Genomic DNA, 21,213 nt, shown 5'->3' on the forward strand with positions numbered 1-21,213 from the left:
CGCGTGATTCTAGCTTCGTTTCACTTAATTGACTTTGTAATTTGTTCAAGTGCTTGATACCTCGTAAACTTCGACATGTTGAACAATTTTACTTCGATAAATACACTGCTGTCAATAAGTATTAAAGCTACATTTACACCAAATATGATATTTGCTACAGACTGAATATTTTTCTCAGTGAATATTTCTTGTACATACATGCACCAACAGAAACGTAATTTCCGATGTGTACTATTAAAATAAATCGTTAGACTACTCAGAAGTTAAATATTAATTACACATATTGATATTAAAATGTAGAACTTCGACAGTTCTAACTCTCCCCACTATCTACAAGTTTTTACTCACCTCACAGTGTATTTAGTTGGTTAATTGGTTTAATACTTGATCGAATATGAACTAAAATATTGTTCCAATAAATACGATTCAGACGAGGATGAAATTCCACTGTACAATAAAATCACCATTTTGAATAGAGTCTTTCCTTAAATTTTCTCCCAAAAGGGACAAATACTCAATTTCTCCAATCTGCTAATTAAGAATAATCCACAAAAATCGAATTAAAACGAATCACCAGGGTCCAGCGAGAAGTACAGGGCGTATCCAAGATTTCAGGCGGATTTGCCGAGGAAGAAATTATTTTTTTCCGTTTTGTCGGCTATTTTTGCTCGCAAGTTGTTGCGCCCGTGGAGTGACTGACCTCTGGCCAGTTCGCGGTGGCACGGCGGCGATCGCCTATTTTTAAGCACGCCGAAAAATGCATAGTCTCCCTTTCGAAAGAAACGCGACGAAGAAACTCTGGGACGGAGGGGTGAGAAGAGGGAGAGAAGGATGGGACAGCGGAGCGAAACAGGAGAGTGGAGACCGTCCGTCGTCGACGTCGTCGTCGCCAGAGGCGTCGTCGATGCTCGAGGAAAAATTTATTTCGAAGCGGCCACATGTCACGGTCAAGAAAAGCGTCTTCTTTTTTCCTAAGTTCTTTAACTGTACCCAGAAAACGTTTATTTATTCTCTGTGAAATATATCCTGCAGTTTGAGACAACGACGACGAGACGACGACGGAGACGCGGATTTCACCGGGCAAAGAACAAATTTTCTAGCCGATTCGCCGGTGTTAACAAACGACTCGGAGATGTCTGATTATCACCACCGGGGTGGCATCGATCTATTTTCGACCGCGTTCCTCGCCGTCTGCAGGACGTTCAGTGTATGGATATCTGAAGATACGATGAGATGGGGGAAAAACAACAGTGACGAATTTTTTGGTTTGCTGGAAGAATTTGTCGTGGAACAAATGGAATTAATTTGTTAAAGGAGACGGACAAATGATCGGAAGCAAATAATTTATCGCGTTAATCCTTTTGGATTACAAAAGATGTATAGATAATTATTGGGTAATTATTTATTAAAAGAAGAGGAGATTATATTTTTACTTCCATTTACATGTGTTTCTAGATGAATACAATTATATGAATATAAGGTAGTGGTTACTGTAGGTTATTTTAGATCAGTAGGTAATTTTGGATATTTAATAAATTGGTTTTCGATCTAGTATCTTCATTTTAATGTATACTCTTCAATTAAAAATTTACTTTTTATTTGTTTTTTTTTTTTAATTGATACTCCTGCTTCCAGAGAAAACAGCTTGTAACAATAATCGATCCATCCCGTTTATTATTTCTAGGAAATTCGAACAAGGAGAAAGGGAACACGAAGAATAATTTCCCAATTTTGTCAAATTTTCATTGTAAAAATAATTTCATGGACGAGATTGTGAACTGTGTCAATCAAGAATAATACCACTGTTTTCAAAAGACACTAAGGAATTATTTTTAACCACTTCTTTAACTACTACAAGGACACAAATTTCTAGCAAACTAGAAGTCAGAAACAAATTTCAAAATATCACGGTTTTCATCAGAAATTACCCTTCGTAGAATCCATTTTGTGTATTAATAGGGACCAAGGCAAAGCCAAAGTTAAAGAGATTAGTGACCTGTTCCACTACCTCGATTTCCGGAAATATCAACCAAAACTGACCGATCTACCTGTTCGGATGCATCTACGCAGCATCAGTGGCTCGCCAATTTAGAAGTAATTTTCTCGAATCCCTTGAAGAAAAGGCAGTTCTTCCCACGGTTGGTCAGCTGGCCTGCGTCCAGAAGCGACGATCTTCGTTTCGTGCATCTTCCTTTATCATTCCTCCTTTTCCCCATCTGTGTTTTTTTACGAATTTCGATTTTTATACCTGAAGATCTATTCGTCGGATCATTCGAGACTGAGCCACTACTTACGGGCCCTTTACAGTCAAAAAGATTTGTCAGACAGATAAAACGAAGAAAGCTTTATTATTCCCTTCACGAGGCACGTGTATGTTAACTTTGAAACTACGCCGATGTCGTGGAAAGTTGTGGTTTTTGAATAATCATTTAGGTTCGTGAAAAATAACATGAAACTTTTAAAAGAACTCCGCACAGGTATCGTTATTAGTAGATAAAAAGCAATAAAAAAATTTTAGTACAAATATTGATCTCGAACACTCACACATCGTAAAACGCTTAGCATAATGTTCTACGGCTGGTTGAAACTCATCAACTCCCATAATTTCAGCGTAGCAGCTTTCGAGAAACACTCTATTACCACGTTTCCTTGCAAAACAAATATCAATTAGCTGTTAAAGGAGACATCATCTTCGTATTAGTCGTAGATATAACAGTAAACAAAGGAAGAGTGAAAATTCTACTAAATTCTAATTTTTCGAGATCGAAAAGGGTACGTAATTGAAAGAAACTCTGTTGAGAAATTGATATCAAAAGCCAAATTGTCGTGCCAACTGTTCTACATGGGCGTGCATACTAATGTTGATTTCGAGAAATTCTACAGAGGAGCAAACAGAATATTTTTAATGTAATATACTCTTCACATTGCTATTATCTTTTAAAATTATGAAACATTTAAACAATTATGCGATTTTTACGATCTTTATACATTTCTATGCTCTATATCAAGTTCTGTATTAAAATATATTACACCATGTTTTATCGAAATGAATTTTATAAATTTTGTATCAACACGGTGATGTCAATACGTAGCGAGAAGATAGTTTATAGTTCCACCGTTGTTAACTCTTTTGGTAAAATTCCCAACTGATCTTCTGATATACCGTTTCATTCGAATCTTCTCAATTTAATCAACATATGCAACACAATCTTTTGCAATACAGTTTAATGAAAGGAAAAGACATCAAACTATCAGATGAGGAAAATAGTCAAATTTCATTGATCTCGTATTAAATTAGATAATTTCAAATTTTATTCAACTCGTACCAATATTAAAATTTCCCAAAAGCTGTGAGAACAGAAAATATCAAAAATACGAGAAGATGAGTGCTCGTATAATATTGTACTGCGTATGTATGTCGCAGCTGAACGGAGTCAATTTCCTTAAGATCAATGATCGAACAGAATCGTCACACGAGATGCTGCATCTATGGTCTGAGTGCAACGACACCGAGCACCCAGAAGAGAAAAGGCTCGAGTCGGACAGAACAGTGAGCCGATCGTAAAAATTGATCGAACGAATGAATGGCCGAAATTCGATCAAAGGACGAATCTGTTCGGTCTATGTCTAGGATCGGTTCTCTCTCACGAGAAATTTTCAAGAACACACGTGGTCCATCGCCCCCGGCCGCGTACCCCTGCCTTTTTTCCTCTCCAGATCGCTTTTTATAAATCTCTTTCCTTCTCTTTCTCTCTACGTTCGTTTTTTCTTCTTTTTTTTTTACTCATGGGGCCCTAGGATTTTTTTCTTACCCCTTGGCCGGCCATCTGCCGCTACGGAAGGGGCGGCCAAGATGCAGGATCCGCAAAAGAGAGGTTAAGGGGGGAAAGGAAGAAGGATGCGCGGCATCGGGCCGCATCAAGAAAAGGGAGCGACGCATACGGTACTATCATAGAATGGATGAGACGAGTCCGAGAGGAGCTTGGGTAATGGCTTAAGTCCCAGTTTCGCCTCACAGAGAACCGATCTGTGGCTTCCAGCGGCTTCCATGTAAAGAATGTGTCGTGGGACGTTGCTGGAAAGTCACGTAATATAGCGCCGTTCAATAACGTAGTATGATAAGAGCGGTTCTTTGTAAGATTGTCAGTTGTCGTTCACGATGGAAGGAAATGAATTAAGATATTTCGTTATGTATATGTAGATTGATTGAAATTAAAAAATAAGTTAGAAAATTTACTAAATATACATGGATTTGAGTTAGAAAATGGACTAATTAGTATGTATATATGGATTGGTTTTAACCCTTTAGAGATAAATGAAAGCACCTATCGCAATGCCTAATTTCCTTGTCGGTTTAGGCTACTGAGAAATTTCGAATATTTTATGACACTTATTCATGTCTTTACCGCAATATACCGTGATGTAATTACATAACCTTTTCTTAAGTCAAATATTTGGATTTATTTAAAACCCTATAAAATAAACAACTGAAAGTAAAAAAAGGGTTTCACTGTAACTTTGTTAAAAATATGTTTCAAACATCATAAATCACATTCTAGTAATAATTCAAATTTCAGGCACGTGAATCGCCATAAAATTTACCGGTAATCCGAAATCACGACACCGTTAGGTTCCCAAAAGGTGCGCGTTCTATAAACAAACGGTATCGTGGAACTTGTAGGTTCTCACGGAGTTGCGAGTATAGATTTTCCCAAAAAACAGAGGGAAAACACCTCATCCGGCCAGGCTTCCTCTATAGGTCCACGTCGGTATTTTAATTTTTTTCTCTACCCCTCCCAACCACCACGTTCATTTTTTTTCTCTCTTACCTTGCCCTCTCGCGTATTCCGTTGTCGGAGAATCTGTGCCACTCCGGGTACCGTAAACCACTCCCCTCTCTTTCACTCTCGAAACCTGCACCCTCTCCCCTCTCCCTAACTTGTTTTTTTACATTGCACAAGGTGTTTCCGTCCTCGCGCCGAAGTTCCGTCGCCCTTCATTCCGTTCTTCCTTCATCCCCATAGCTTCATAGCTTCACGAGGAATTAAAAAAGAACAGACAAGGGGGCCCCCTATCGGAAGTCGCACGTTCGTTCGCTCTTCGGATTCCAATCGAAGGAATCCACCTAGCTAGTCGATTCCAACCCCACAAAATACTGTTTTTTACCCCTGCTGCTCACCCTATTTCACCGAGCTTAATGTAGCGTCCTTCTAGGTGTGACTGCTCTGTGAACCAGTCAAGCTGAGAACTTTTTTATGCAAAGCTGGACATGGGAAAAACACGCGACGGTGGCTAAGGATCACGTCGAATGGACCGGAAGGGTGAGAGATTGGATAAACAGATAGTACAAGGATATGTTCAGGTGCGTACTCAGCATTAAATATGTTGGTGAACATTTAGGAGTATTGCGTGATTCTCTCTAGTAACCATGGGTTGAAACAAACTGAGGGACAATTCTCGAAACTTGCAAGAATATTTTATATTCTTATGACACTGTGTTCTCGAGAGCTTTGATATAGCTACTTCAGATAATTACGTCTTTTATAGAAAAAGAAAACAAATTTAGTTTCTCGACTTATTTATATCGTTAAATAATAAATTATTGTACAAGAAGGCATTGATAGTAATATATTTAATAATAATTATATTGAAAAGTAATAGTCTACTAAAACATCTTTAAAAGTGATGATATTGTTCGAACACTTTCTATCAAATATTTTTAAAATATCCAAATAAATTGTGACAGTAATCGTAATTAACTAAAACTACTATAGTTTTTCTATTAAAAGGTTTTTTATTTACCGAAATGAAAGTGACATCAAGGAATCCAAATTTGAGGAGCTCAGTGTTAAAAAATGGACACAACACGCACGTTGTATGTTGTCTGAGCAGAGATGTAGAAGAAGGGAATGGAAGAAGGTAAATAATCGCGTTCGAAGGAAACGCCAAAAGGACCTGTGGCTCGATAACTGGCTTCGTCCTGGTGATTTAAAGAACCGATGAATCACCGATAGAGCGTGACCGTCGTCGGTAATTCGCGAAACGAGAAGCCCGGAAGACAGGGACGTTAATCATCGAAGCGAAAGAGGATTTGCATGGACCTCGGCTCCGAAATTTTTCGCCAGCTTCCAGTGCCAAGGAAAACACGGAAACTGGCCTTTCTTCTTTTTTCGTTCTTTCTCTCCTCTCTCTTTTACTGTTCTCGGTCAAATGGAAACTGTGCCTGGTCGAATCAGACGTTTCTCTGATTTCAAATGGTTCAACGACCCCACCGGAAGCCAATGTAAGAATATGGAGGACATTGAAGCAGGATCGTGCCAGCTGCAACATTCTCCTGTAAATAAGTGATCGGTCCTGCTGCAAATTTTAAAGAAACTAAGACTTTAAATAGCCGGTTACGAAAATCTCGACGAAAATATCTTCGAAACGAACACACGAGGGGAGACGATCAGTTGGTTCGAGTCACGCCACGATTTTCCTTGGCCTACGAAAGTCGTTCGAAACGGAGTTTCTGAAGAGGAACGCTACTTCTCCGGACACAGGACTACGGTTAACCCTTGTGAGGAGGATGATCCAAACACCCTTGGCAAGGGGTCCGTCTCTCTAGTTATATTTGGTATCTATCTCCGCTCATCTTGGGCACATATGCCGCATAGGCGTAGCCGAAGGTCGAATGTAGAGGTCAATGTTTTCTCTAATTTACTTTTTTCACATCATTAATTAATGAAATGAGACGATTAATACATTAGTAGCTGCAAAGATTTGAAACGTATGTAAAATTTCTTTACTATACCGCATAAACCTTTTTAGCCTGCAGAATGGCCTGAGCAGGATTTTAATTTTTAGACTATGCCAGTATCTTCGAGTTTCTTTATTTCACGTTAAATATTTAATTATATTTCCACTGTTTTAGTAGTGGTAGAGGTTTTGGAATGTTTGAGAAATTTATTAATACTCTATATTAGTATCTTCAGACATATTCGTATTATTATAAATATAAAATTCTCCGAATATCTCTGCCAAATCGTCTAAAATCGTATTAACTAGATTACATAAAAATTTCTCTTCGAAAGTTATATCAGCTATTTATACGAGCAACGTCTAAATGTGATAAATTAGAAATTAAATCGGAACCAAAGCTGACAATAATTCAATACTTCCTGTTCTTACTATTATAAATTCTTTATCATGTAAAATACCTACCAACTTCTACCCCCGAAAACTTCTCTTCTGAACCAAGAGAAATCCTTAACACTCGCTCCACTAACTCCACTATAATACCAACAGGCGCGCCTGTAGCTTTCAAGAAACCCTTATCAGAAGCGGAACTACATACCACAATAAGAGCAGTGTCGACGAAGATGTCCGAGTAAACTTACCGCAGCGATATCAAAGGTAAGCGCGCCGGAAAGCGAACCTCTTTGACCGTATAACGAACTCCCTTTGCACCTGCGAGAGATTAGGTACTCGGACCAAAACATGGTTCAAACGATTTTCTTATCAATCAGAGGCCATTGATATCTAACATATGAGAAACTCATACGAAATCATATGTGTAGGTAAGGTCGTAGGTTTGCAACTTGTTGAATTACGATACAAATTACGTAATCAAGATTGTAATGCTGAAATTGCATTCATTAAATGTCTTCGCAATGAACACGGTGCAACAAATATAGAATTCGAAAGTTTGTTAAAATTTGTTAAAAGTTTATTAAATTAACACATTGACCGTATATATTTCGCTCTGGGAACCACGACAGATTAAGGTAACACTACACCGTAACATTTAATTTTTACAAAATTTACCTAGTATTTACTAAAACGCTATAATACATATTTGAGAAGCGTCGAGAATAAAATTGAGACGCTCGACAATACAAGAAATTTAACAATTTGTACAATCTATCGACAAACGGTTTGACACAATGAAAATCAATTACCAAGTGGTCGCCAAATTTTAAATTACTTACGAAGATAAGCATGATACGCGACGATTTTATTTTGATTTACGGTTTTGTACAGATTTCCTCTACATGGCAAGCGGCAAACAGGAAGCCTGCAGTGCGGTTTCAAGCGACCTCTTGACCATCTCTGGTCACCGATATACCAACGCGACGCGCAGACGCTTTGGGGACGCGTTTGCTTTTATCTTGTGCTCCTCCACGCGTCCCCCTTTGCCCGTCCACGTTTTACGACGGACGCTGGAGGACGTACGACGACGAAGAAAGACAGAGAGGAAACGATAAACTCCCACGAAGAGCTGGACGAACGAAAAGCTTCACCGAAACATTCGTCCTCCTTCGTCGTCGTCTTGGTCGTCGTGGCGAGGCACATGTGCACGTCGCCGAGTCGCCAGACAGATCTTTTTTGTCCCGAAGTAAAAATAATCTTTAAAACCCCGAACAGGATGCGTTGTTAGGCCAGGGGAAAGGAGAGAGAAGGAGAAAAAAGATAGAAGGAGAAAGATGTGCCGGGCATCGTCACCAAGATGGTCCACGCGGCGTTTTTTCACCCTTTGGACGCTCGACGCCCTGTAACGGGTGTCCGAAATTAACGCGAGAACCAGAGGACCCTCCTGCTTTAATCCTCCCTCCATATGAAAAGTTTGCCTACGGATGCTTGAACGCATCTGTCGGAAGTGAAGATTTGACGCTCACGATGAGACGTTTCGTATTTTTCAGCAGCCAGAAGGGTAAAGAATAATGACACTTAACTCTTTTGCCGTGGTAATGATGCGAGGATATTATAAAGCATGATATAAGTTGTTTAAAAGACACATCGATCAACTGCATCGATTGAAGAGTGGAAGAAATTGATGACATTACAGATTTTATTTTTTCATAGCCTGTTGAAACGAAATTATGGAAATAAATCATTTATTTTTAGGAAAGTTGAATGCCAAACATATCCTCAAATGATGGAATGGAGAAATTTATATAACGTAGAGTTCAATAGTCTATAGTTTCTGAGAGGCTCGTGTATGCATTTGATGATCAATCGTAGATGACCAATCGTGAATCCAGTGATTCCAGATACAACTAACTGAATCTTACGGTGCTCAACAAATAATAGAAATCATCGTTTCTCCTTCTAGAAGCGAATTATCACTCGTGCATTAATGATTTGCAGAATCAATGACTAGTAATGGAAATCTGGAACTTCGTGCGAGAGAAAACAAAATGTGAGTGAACCCTAACGTCAGGTCGACAAAGATAAAATTGAGGTATAATACTATTTCTGAATAGATGCTATTTGGAAATTGATAACAAAATCTTCTAGTCAAATAGAACGCTTATGTATCGTTTCATATTCTTATATCATCTTTTTACAAATATTCGTTCTTACCATTTTCCCACAGATTTCCTTATTTATATTTGTATATATATCAACATCAATATCATCACAATCGAGCAAAATCCTCTCGTTTCGTTTTGAATCGTTCGGTCACTATATTTTTTGTTAGAAGAGAATCGGAGTGCGCTGCAAGTGGGTTACTGCACGTTGTAAATTGTACGGCGATCATGAGACGTATTCTTGATTCCACGTTATCGCGGCCTGCTGTTTGACTTAACTAGGCGGCCGTGCTGCTAAATGGCACACGTGTCCACACATGGCGCAAGCGGCACTGCTCTCGAGCCTCGTATAACGTATGAAATAAAGAAATCGAGCGGATAAGTTCTTACATGACTGTCATGAATTTCGTGCATTATTGAAATTGCTTCGTCGGGTAATCGAGCAGAGGCAACTCAATTAGCTTCTACATAGAAAACTATACTGCTGAACGTTTCTTATTTTGTAGGGGAATGTCAATTAGTGTTAACACATTTACAATTTATCTTATTTCTTTATGTAAAATCTAGTATTGTGCGTGTATATCTTAAGTAGACTAATCCTCTGTATCGTACGTAGAGATCTAAAACTAACTTTTTTATGTTATTCGTAAATTAATACTGAATATTTCGTATGACTGAATGAAAAAGTTGAATAAATAATTTCAACAATTTTACTTGTACATAATTTAATATCCATCATTCGCCCTATAGACAGTTCTATAATGATAGCTTACGGCATTTTATATCTTAATAATTGGTTAAATTGAACTAAATTAGTAAAATACTAATGATAAGCTATAGCTGTAGTAAATATGGTACTCTTAAACAATTATACAACAGTCGTAGATAATGAAATTCTATAATATAAAAACAGTATTTTATTCAATTCATTTCCAAGCTACTTATCCATCGGTAGCAAGATTATACTTTTACCTCCACTCCTTCTGAAAACTAAACTCTTTCTACGGGTCAAAGACCGAACGATTCCCTGGTTTCCCCAGCTTTAATTACAACGTGCATCCATTTCTTACCTGTTTAGCTACTCACGCGCTTCAAACTCAAGTAATACACAAGCAAAATCTATTCCAATAATTTTATCTTCTATTATATCAATGAAAAATCATACGTAGTGCAGAGAATTTCCGTAATCCTCTTCCGAAGTAAACCGCTTTCTTCGCTTGAAAATAGAACTAAATATCACATTCTTATTTATTAGATTCGAGTCTTTTAATTTAAAGAATCTCTCTTTCTCAATAAGAAACAATGTAATTTTATCGGACAGAGAACGATATTTAATTAAATATAGGTAACAGAAAGAATAACAGAAGCTATAAAGACGATCTAACACGAAATACTGTCTGCCATACATACAATGTAATGTGTCGCAGCGGCGAGGAACGACAGAGGCAAAGTGACCGTATAAGACCTCTTCCTGTGGCGGGGAATCATAGAAACCCACGGGTTAGACGGCGGCGGAAAAATTGTCTGTACCTGTGGACGTTTGAAACACAGTGCCCCTTCGCTGGTAATGAATGTGGGAGTTTCACACGGGTCAACGGATCGCTGCGTTTTCTAGGGATAACACACGCGAGGATGATGCACTTGGAATTTCTCCTGGCGCAGACCTGGCCCGCGCTATATAGCGTGCACGTCCGTAATAAACAGGCTTGATAACTTATGCATTCCGAATAGACGATACGATCTATCTGGCACTGCAATAAATACGAGGCGAGCCGGATAGCCGCGCGCTTGTAAATTCGCCGACATTTTAACCGAGTTCCAACTAAGAGGACCCAAACCGATAAATAAAAGCCACTTAGAAGGTGCAGACCAATCGACTTTCCATAATTTCCCAATCTCATTACATATTAGAAGTACCTGCACGATTAATTTTTAGTTCTTAAGAAATAAACGATTTGCTTCTATCGGTTCATTTATTGCAGCAAGATGATATAAAGAACAGTAAATTTTAAAATAAACAGAAATGGTCTTTGTAACATCACCATCTTTCTCTTCTATTTTGTAGTTTATGAAATTGATCAATGTGGTTTCGAAATGGTGAGAGACTCGTATACAGAATCGAAATTCTTCGGACGTAATCGCTATCGACAACATAAATGATCGATGAAATTGTTACGCGAAGGCATAAACAAAAAAATTAGCTGGGCACGTGATTTTACATCTTCTTCTTCTTGTGAAAGTCGATGTTTCGAGCAGGTTCGCGTTTAATGGCTGAACGATGTAGGAGGATGACTTTTGGGATTTGTTGGGTGAGAAAACGCTGTCTCGGAGCAGGAAGTGGTGCAATATGCTGGAAATTTATGATAGTATCGCGGTCTCCGGGATCTTCTACGTATTAAGATCGAGCGATCGTGGATTGGCTGCCAGATGCGATCGGTATCGGTCGATAGGAGGTGGATTTTTAATTTGTGAATTATTGAAAATTTATAAATCGAACGAATCATCATAAACGTCGAATTTATAATACCTCAGAGTTCAAGTCAACTAAATTAAGCTCGAACGACTAATAAAGAAATTAATCACCAGTACGAAAATCAAATACTACATCTAAAAATCCATCATATTCATAAAATGTTTCAAACATTCTGAACACGAACACACAGCCCACGATTCAGGCAGTACACCCAAATACAGATCACTAGAAGTATCTCGGACAGATATCTATGTCCCGGGACACTGTCCAGGACCCCGGGAGTCTGTGTCGCAGAAGCCCGCAACAGATAATTTCTCGGGTTAGTTAAAAGTCACTTCAGATCCTCCGCCGACCAGGACAGCCCCTAAGCCTGGGAAATATTTTCGACGCACATTTCCTTGCCCTTTCCTCGTTTCTAACCCGAAGGAAAGCAGAAAAAACGTCCGCTTCAAATTAAAGGGCGCGACCAAAGTATAACCCGCAGGTATTGGTTCGAAGCGATGAACATAACCTTTTGCAAATGGATGTTCCAGATTTTTGTAATTAAACGTAATTAAAAAGAAAAAAAAGTCCATTCGATCAAATCTTTCATACTCATAATAACAGCGTATCCCTCTAATATTAATATGCGAGCAACTATAAAATCATAACGTTAATCGCAATTTCATCGGACATCTTCCCATTTCAATTATCAATTCAGCATTAAAATCCAGACAATCTCGCTCTATCTGCTTCTATCCTTAATATCGTTCCGTTACTCTATCCTCTTCCAGACTGTCTTTCCATCGCAAGGATCTCGATCCTTGGACGAATAATCCCGTCGAAAGATCCGCGTCGCTGGTATCGATCCCACCGCGGATGAAGGGTTTAGTCACGGAATAATTAATGTGAGAGAGCAGGTACCTCCTTGCGTACACTCGTCTACTCCACTTTCTCTGCGACTTGAAGCTGTGTATACGTGTTTACGGGAAGTTCGAAGGGGACCAACGTGCATCGGTAATCGCGACGCGGATCTGTAACGTTCGCGGCTGACTGATGGATACGACTCGAACATTGTTCCCTCGATTGCCTGTAGAAACGATTGCCCGATCGTTAAAATGTCTTCCAGGATTCGGAGCAGGAACGGAGCATGGTATTTTCGATATTTTTGCTGATATTTGGTCAGTATATGGGTAATGAATTTTATGGATTTCAAATGAATATGTTGGTATTTTGACAACGATGGAAGATCATTGAGATGTCTTAAATACATTTGTAAAGGCATCTTACTTGCTGAGATAAGTGGCTAACCCTGGGAAATTAAGAAGGTCTACTTGACCATGGGTCATCCACGTCTTTGGAATATGTGCGACCGTGGGTCATCCAGGTCTGTGGAACATGGGCGTGCCAGGTATACCGGAGCCATGATATGAGCGGTAGCCACCAGTGAGGGGTTGAGGGGTGAGTATTGTCAACATTGTCAAGGAGCATGGTCAGCGTGAAAAAGAGAGTACCATAATGATGAGAGTGTAACGAGTAACGAATGATGACTGCATGCATATAGACTGACGGGGCATTCTACTTGATTTTGTGTTGATGTGAACAATATTGAAACAAATCATACCGTTACCAAGCCTACTAGCGCTATATTTTCCTACACTCATATTGTAAATATCCTCTGTCTGTTTAGGATTGAAATGATGTATATAGCTATTCCATTCTCCTACTTAAATATATCAATTGTCATAACCGTTACATGTTAGTTACCTCTTGTGTCTTAGAGTTTTTATAAAGCATCATACATTTATTACTTGCCCCTTATGAAATTCATTTTTTAGGTCATTGATGATAACAGGTAGCAAACAATCTCGAAATCAGAAATACAATAAAAATGGACCTATTACGTTTTTCCTCGTCATATTGTCTTTATATAGAGTTTTAGCCAATAGATTTCTTTTAAAATTCTTTTCTAGGACTTCCATAACCACATCGACTAATTTGATCGCATAATATTACAACAAATGTAAATATCTCAGAATACAAGATCATATTCTACAAATTGAACAACGTACAAAAACTGTATATTTGTTATTTGATAATTTCCATCGATATAGGTACCTTATTCGCCGAAACGATCAAATATGAAGAATCATGTTACCGCGTTCGTATTTAACGTCTAGTTGCGGACGAACCAACGAAACCAACCGCGCCTCGAAACTTTTATTACCCACTTTATAATGCATGCGTGGAAATCAGTTTGGTATTCCGTGTCGTATCGAACTTACAAACTCCAACTGTTGCACAAAGCCGGCGATTGAATCGTGTCAACGAATCGTTTCATCCGCCTTAAAAGAAAGAGATGGAAGAAAGAAAAATGAGGAACTTGAACAAAAAGATACAACTTAAGGGTAAGGATGCTGTTAAAAGGATACCTACTGTAAAAATGTGGCTGTAAAATTTAGCGCAGGTAACGTGAGCATAACAAATGTGACACCAACCGTCAACAAAAGCCTGGCACCACTCCAGGCCGGCATTAACACGCGTGGAAATTACTCTGGTAATTTAAACGCCTGGCCAGTGTTAATCGCATCGTTTCTTACCGACTAAATTTTTGGTCACTGTGCACGCGTTTTCTGACGAACTAAAATTCTAACGAATATATCGCAACAATCAAAGGAACCATTCAGAAGCCAGACTCTGATCAACTACATTTTTATCAATTACTTAATTTCATTAGAAGTACATACATAATTAATATTCAATTCCGAAGGAAAAAAACGACTTAGTTGCACAAGTTCGTTTGTCGCAACAGGACGACATAAATCATGGTATAATGATGGTGAACGATTCTAAGATAAATATAAAAAATAGTATTTGCAACATCTCTACCTTTTTGTATTTTTTATTTTATGGAGTTGACCAATGCGGTTTGTGAAACGTTTAAACACGAGTTTCTCAGAGGCCAAATCGATCAACTACAATTTTGTAAATTTTAAAATATTATTGTGACAGATGTACTGAGAATTTTGAGAACTATGAAAGAAGCGCGCGTTTAGCTTCAAAACCAAATAAAAGATATTTTAATATGGGATTTGTTGCCAATGTACTGAATTTTCGAACTGCTTCTCTATAAGTTATTTTTATATTCATGTAGATTTTTACGAGGGTTGTTACATTGCATGTTCAAATGTTCTCAAACCCTCAAAATGACAGTACGATTGAGTTCACACATCCACGGTAACCATAGTTTAGCGGCTAGTGAAGAACGTCTGAAATCGATTGAAAAGGCAGGTTGCAATAACGAAGCAGCTGCATTTGACAGTAAATCGTGTTAATAACTAAAAACCAACTCGAGGTCGATTACAATTAAACGGTACTAAAACAATGAAAATCTAAAAAAACGAGCTAATCACGTTTATTGTCCATGATCTTCATATTAAAAGCACGTCCTTATTGCTGCAAACCCTCCAACTTGCTTTTGCAATTTTCACCTCAAACCAAACTTCCGATAGAAAGGGCCAATGAAAGCAAAGGAATCTTCGCTGGCAACATATTATTGACGGTATATCGCAACATAAATGTTAACCCGGTTCCCGTACATTTCTGGCAAATACGTATGTCAAATCAAATAAACTGGAGAACGTCGATCCACGTGTTCTGTCGTCAACGTTTAAAAAATTTAAAACATCGATACACATCTTCCGTCAATAATGTATTTTAAGAATCAACGTTCCAATGGGCAAAAAAACAAAGAAAGAAAGTCAACCCTGCGAAACGATGCGTATCCGCGCGATCCCGCGTCCCGTCGCGAGACTGTCGAGTCGGGTCGCGCGCGAGTCAGTCGTCTCGATCGGGACAGAGACGAACGATTTCGAGGCGGACACGGGGAACGGCAGCTTGGAGAAGGAGCGACGCGTAGCGGACAGAGACGAGGCTATGGTACGCGCACGAGTATACACACCAGTCTAGTCCGCGCGCGTGTAACTTGCACGCTTGCGAGAGAAGGGAGAGCACACGAGAGAGAGTGTACAGAGTGGAGAGAGAACAGATGCCGGTCGCCAGACAGAGAGAGTGATCGGGCGAGCGAGAGCCTCGTGCACGGCCAGTGAGGAACGACAAAGAGGGGGAGCCGTGTTACCCCCACCACGGGGGTGAAAACTACCCCGAGAGCGCGTGGGGTGTCCGGTCTCGGCGCCGAGGCGAACCGAGCGCGTCCGAAGTGAGCACAGTGCCCGAGACATCAGGTCCCGCACGGCACGACTAGGCGCACCGTCCGGCACAGTCCACTCAGAGATACGACCCATGCTGGACCATCGTCGCTCTGGTCCACGCCGGCATCAGGCATTCGACATCCGCGCGTCAGCCCACACGCCGAGACAACCTCGTCGGCAAGAACCTCGCCGAGAACGTCCAAAAGTTCGCCGACCAGAAGGACACGCGTTTGACAAACCGTCCAGAAAGGAATAGCACGTTGTTGTTCGTCTTGTACATGTTTCAAACCGGAAGGACGTGAGACCAGCAACAGCAGAGTGTTTTGTATTACGATCTTCGTGATAGTTACAGGAAGATGTTACCGAAGCCGATGAAAATTCAGTTGAAATACGCGTGTGTCGTCTGGCGCGCTTTTTAGAGCCCATTGTAAGAATAAGAAAGAAGAGACCGAGAAGGAGGAGGACCAATGTGTGTGAAGCGTGTTACGTCAGTCGAAGGAGCGACAGTTACGTTGATCTTAAGGCGCACTTGTTTTGTTTGTTTCATATCGGTTTTGCTTCTGATTGTTCTGATACTCTTATAATATTTCGGTGAGAGGAAAGGTGAAGAGGAAAAGAGAGGTGAATGACAACAGAAGAAGGATGGTATTGTTGGTATAATTAGTGATAGCGTGTGACTATTGGACAACGCGCGACGGGCCACAGCTGGCCGCGACACTGTTGCGGTGACTCTGTTTACCAGAGATATAACTTCCACGAGGTGAAATTCCTGCGACGGTGCCGGTTTTCTGGGAAAAATTCGGCTGACTGGAATCCACAGTGAATCGCGACGGTGCCGGCGAAGCACCTGTGCGCGACAGAAAGTCTCCAAGTTTTTGCTTCTGTTTTCCCCGAAGTGTCGATCGCGATTAAACACCTTGGTTCGTGCTCTGTTCGTTCCACGTCTGTGTGATCGCATATATGTGCGCCGCGACGTGTGTCGTTTCTCGCGAACGCGCCGCGCTGAACGCCAGCCGAGGAACACGATGAGGACGAACATTAGTTGACGAAGAAGTGCGTCCCGGCCGACTGTCAGTTCCGTCGTCGTCGCGGCCAGGTGCACCAGACGATCGGACGGTAAATAGAACAGAAAATCTCCAACGAGAATATATTCGAGATAATCGAGAATAAATTCAACGGAGAGGAAAAGAGAAAAAAAAGAAAGAGTGATTCAAAAGGGGGGTTTATCGCGAGGGTCGATCGACGAGGATCGAAAGACTCGAGGAACAGAGGAAGGAAGTGAAAAGTTGTTCAAGGTGGAAACAGGTGAAACGTCGGATGGACTCGTTTCAACGAAGCAACACCGCGGGGCGGAGGTGAGGGGGAGGAGGACAGAAGGTGTTGACGAATTTACTTTGATTCTCCTCGAAGGAACCGTCTTCATTCCAGCGTAGTCCTCACCTCCCCCTTTTCTTCAACAACTCACCGTTAAAAAAAAAAAAATACCAAGCAAATTTGAAAATAAGAAGTGTGTCGAAGATTCGTTGGAATCGCGCAGAATATCGGCCAAGACGATCGAAGGACGAGCATTTCGATCGCGGAACTACCTTCCGTCCTGGACGTTCGAAGGAAACCCGTTGATCGGAGGCATAAATCGTGCGACGCGCCACGAAAATCGACGAACGTCACCATGAGGATCAAAATGCCCGCGGTCAGGATCGCGCAAGGTGAGTAGATTTGAAATAAAATGACAAAATTCAATTTGTATTTAGGAAGCCGAGACTCATCAGCGTCCGTCGCTTGATCAGAAACCGTAATTGTTTCCGTTTCGAGCGTGTTATTATTTTTGGATTTTGCGCGGCGCGACGAAGACGCGCGCCTGAACTTGAAAGCCTGGAGTGAAGTTTTCCTCGTTGCCACGAACCTTCTTCGCTCCTTGATGCTTCGTTTCCAGCTTTATTTGGAAGTTTCGTTTAAGAAAGATTTGTAGTTTTGTTAACGGAGAGTTCAATATGGTTTGATTCGTGAGATTCGTTTTAATCTTTGATCGCAGGAGAATATTTAGGGTTTCCGATAATTTGCGATTTGTCGCGTTTGTAAAATTTCCTTTAATTTGTAATAATAGAAGAATGATTGGTTTTCCAATGATTCGTGATTCCTCTAATTAAGAGTTTTAAATAGTTTTATTTGTGAGATTCGTTCTAATTTCTAATTGCAGAATGTTTCTGGCAATTTTCGGTGTCGATCTCGTAATCTTATAAACCGGAGATGCTCTATTTGTCATCTGTTTAGCGTTCGATACGTGTATAGCTGGTCCGCTTCTGAAAATTTGTGAATATAACCTGTCTTTGTGAATTACAAGAAATTGTCGTTTCTTTAATTTGCCGAAATATGCAAAATGTATCTATTCGGTAAAAGTAAATCAAAACTTTAGTTATTTTGTATTTGACGTATTTTACTTTATCCTTCGTGTTTTATATTTGGCAAGTAGAAAAGGGTAATACAGTGTACGAAAGTTTATGTTCTCTAACATTGTTCGGTCTTATACAATTTTGCAAATCATTAAGCGTAAAGTAATTTAGAATAAACCGTAGCGTTTAAGTTTCCTTTTATATTCTGTCTTTTCTCTTATTATAGAATTACATTCAAAGCTAAGTATTATGAAATCTATCTTAAGATTCCTATTAAGCTCATTATCAATTTTAAATGATAATATTGACGAAACAGTCGAACAATTTCTGAACTGATTCATAGAACTATTGAATGATCGCTCGGCTGTTCACTCCACCTTACAGTAAATTGAAAAAGAAATTTAAAAGCGATCTTGTCACCGTCACAACCGCTTGCCGACAAATCCTCGGTTTGTAGGACTCAATGTAACCAAACGTGTTCGAAATCCTGCCGACCGAGAGGTCATAAATCGTTCTCGATCGTGTAACTCGAATCCGCTGTCCTAATTCTTAGCGATAACCTTAACCCAAACACTTGAATCGATCCACACTTCTCCAATCTTGAATTCACCAAATAATTCCAATTTCATCTTTCTGCTAGGGACGCGATCTTTACAAACATTTCCTAAACTCAAAATCATGAAATTATTCGAATCTCATCCAATTTGCTTCCTCGTCTCTCTCTGGTGGAAGGGCAACCTGTCGCCTCTCGTTTGCAAGGGCAAACTAAAAGCAGCTGCGAGAAGAGGAGAGAAAAAAGAAGCAACGGGGGGATGAAAAAGGAAGAAGAATCGGTGGCGGTCGCGTGGCCACGGTTAAGAAAAATAAAAGAAGCGCGGCGTGGACGTCTAGAAAGATGCGAGAGAGAAAGAGAGAGAAAGAGAGAGACGTTACGAAGAAACGTGACGAAAGAAGGAGAAAGGGAAGGGAAGGAATGAATGAATGGAGAGAAGACCGGGCGGGGGTGGTGGCGGGAAAAGCGGGGTAGCAGGCCAACGTCTTCGGAGAACTCGTCGCCGGTTGAATTTTTAATTAGTCCCCGACACCCCCACCCTCGTAAGTTTCAAGGGTGGAAAAAGAAGAGCCGTAGAGAAAGAGAGGAGAAGAAGGAGTCGGCCAAGGCGGAGGTGGAGAAAGAACAAGTCGAGGGGGTGGGATGGATAAGGAGGGGCGGCATTGTCATGCGCGCGTTTTTCACAGACTTTTCCACCCCCGTCACTGCCGGCACCCCCGTTGGTAACGCACCCTACCCCGCGTCGCCTCGAACCGGCTCTCTGCACCCCCTCGCCCCCACGGAGAGAGCAGCAGCAGCGGCGGCGGTGGCGGCGGCGGCGGCTCCGTTTTCTTAATTACAACTGCGATATTCTTTAGTTCGCGCGATGACGCCGCCGCGAAAAGATACCGGAATATTTCTCCACTGATTAACCCCGCGGCTCCATCTTATGAAATCGTTCGTTCCACCTTATAAAGTATCGATCGATCGAGTATCTAATTCGATCGGTCAGTCAGGATCGTCACGATAGACGACGGATGGCTGGACATGGACACCTGCCGCCGTGTGTTTTATTCATTTGTATTATAGGTAGAATCGTGGTTTAGTTGTTTGATACTGTTGAAAATGTTAAGTTCTCGAGGGGAGGAAGAATGTCGGCGTGATTGGTGCCTTCATCGGTGACCTGGGCTTCTGTCAGTGTCGAAAAGTGGTCGCTACGTATACATATGCGCGTGAGAGGTGGAGCGAGGATGGCTCGCAAGTCAGCTACGTACGCATGTCTGGAATGTATGGAATCGAAATTGTGAAATAGCTGCACGAGGATGACAAGCTTTCGATCAGTTCTCGACCATGTTTTTATTCGAGAAATGAATCCGCTATATCTTTTATGCGAGATACGAGTTTGCCGAAGGTGACGATAACGTGTGTGGTCGATCATGGACACGCACGCGTCGCGTGATGTCGATTCCGAGGAAATTCGCGAATTGGCCGACACGATTTCGGCATCGCGTGCGTTTGAAGAGGTGAGTCCGATCGATTAGACCTCGAAATAATTTTCTTTCGTGACAGTTTGCTTGGTCGAAATGTCAAAATTTCTCTGATCGCTTTTCATTGCGATAATTTCCGTTTTATTTCGTCTCAACGCGTCACTCGACGTTTCTTTTAATTTCTTCTTTGATTTTGTGAATTTGCGTTATTGAAATTTAGGATCGAACGATGTTAGAGTTTAGAGACTGATGATTCGAGAGGGTTCGATTTGACGATCGCGAGGTCAACCTTTAAATTTCTGTTTGCAAATGCGGATTATCCTGTCGGCGCTTGAATCTACGACTCCTGTTTACATCGCGATTATCCGCCTTCCAACTTGTCCTACATACGAGTAATCAAGTAAATAGATCACGCGATCGCCCAGCCCTCGATCAGTAAACATCTTGTACAATTATTTTGCAATTTACCACAGCGGCTTCGATAATTTTGTATTTTACGAATCTTGACAAATAAATTTTCGGTTATTTTTACTCCGCTACAGGTTTTCATGAATGTTTCCTTGTTTTAAGAAAGCATTAAAGCAAAGGGATTGAAATAAGAAATCACACGTCCGAAGAACGATTTTATCATATTTTCCTTGAAGGAAATTTATTAATAGGAAAATATTATTAAGGAAGAACGTAGCGAGATTAAAGTACGCGTATTTTTCTTGATGCGAAGAAGAGAAAAATGCTGAGAATTTTCTGTCTTAACTCTGCTGTAATTCTTCCAATTTTATGTCTCGGTTCTATTTTTATTTCGATAAGTAAGAAGCCTCTTAATATTTTAACAAGAAAGAAGTAATCTC

General features: G+C 40.5%; 1 protein-coding gene across 1 annotated transcript in view; it reads left to right on the forward strand.

The window, feature by feature from the left end:
- Nucleotides 1-15,161: 15,161 nt before the first annotated feature.
- The window catches only part of Cph (BCL11 transcription factor chronophage), a 48,648-nt gene continuing 42,596 nt past the window's right edge, over nucleotides 15,162-21,213 (forward strand). The window contains exon 1 of the mRNA XM_069111546.1: nucleotides 15,162-17,662. Coding sequence (XP_068967647.1) covers nucleotides 17,626-17,662 — 37 coding nt within the window. The 5' untranslated portion in view covers nucleotides 15,162-17,625. The remainder of the gene's footprint in view (nucleotides 17,663-21,213) is intronic.

This window comes from Bombus flavifrons, chromosome 4 (genome assembly GCF_040668555.2).
Source record: "Bombus flavifrons isolate JBK064 chromosome 4, iyBomFlav1_principal, whole genome shotgun sequence".
Lineage (NCBI taxonomy): Eukaryota > Metazoa > Arthropoda > Insecta > Hymenoptera > Apidae > Bombus > Bombus flavifrons.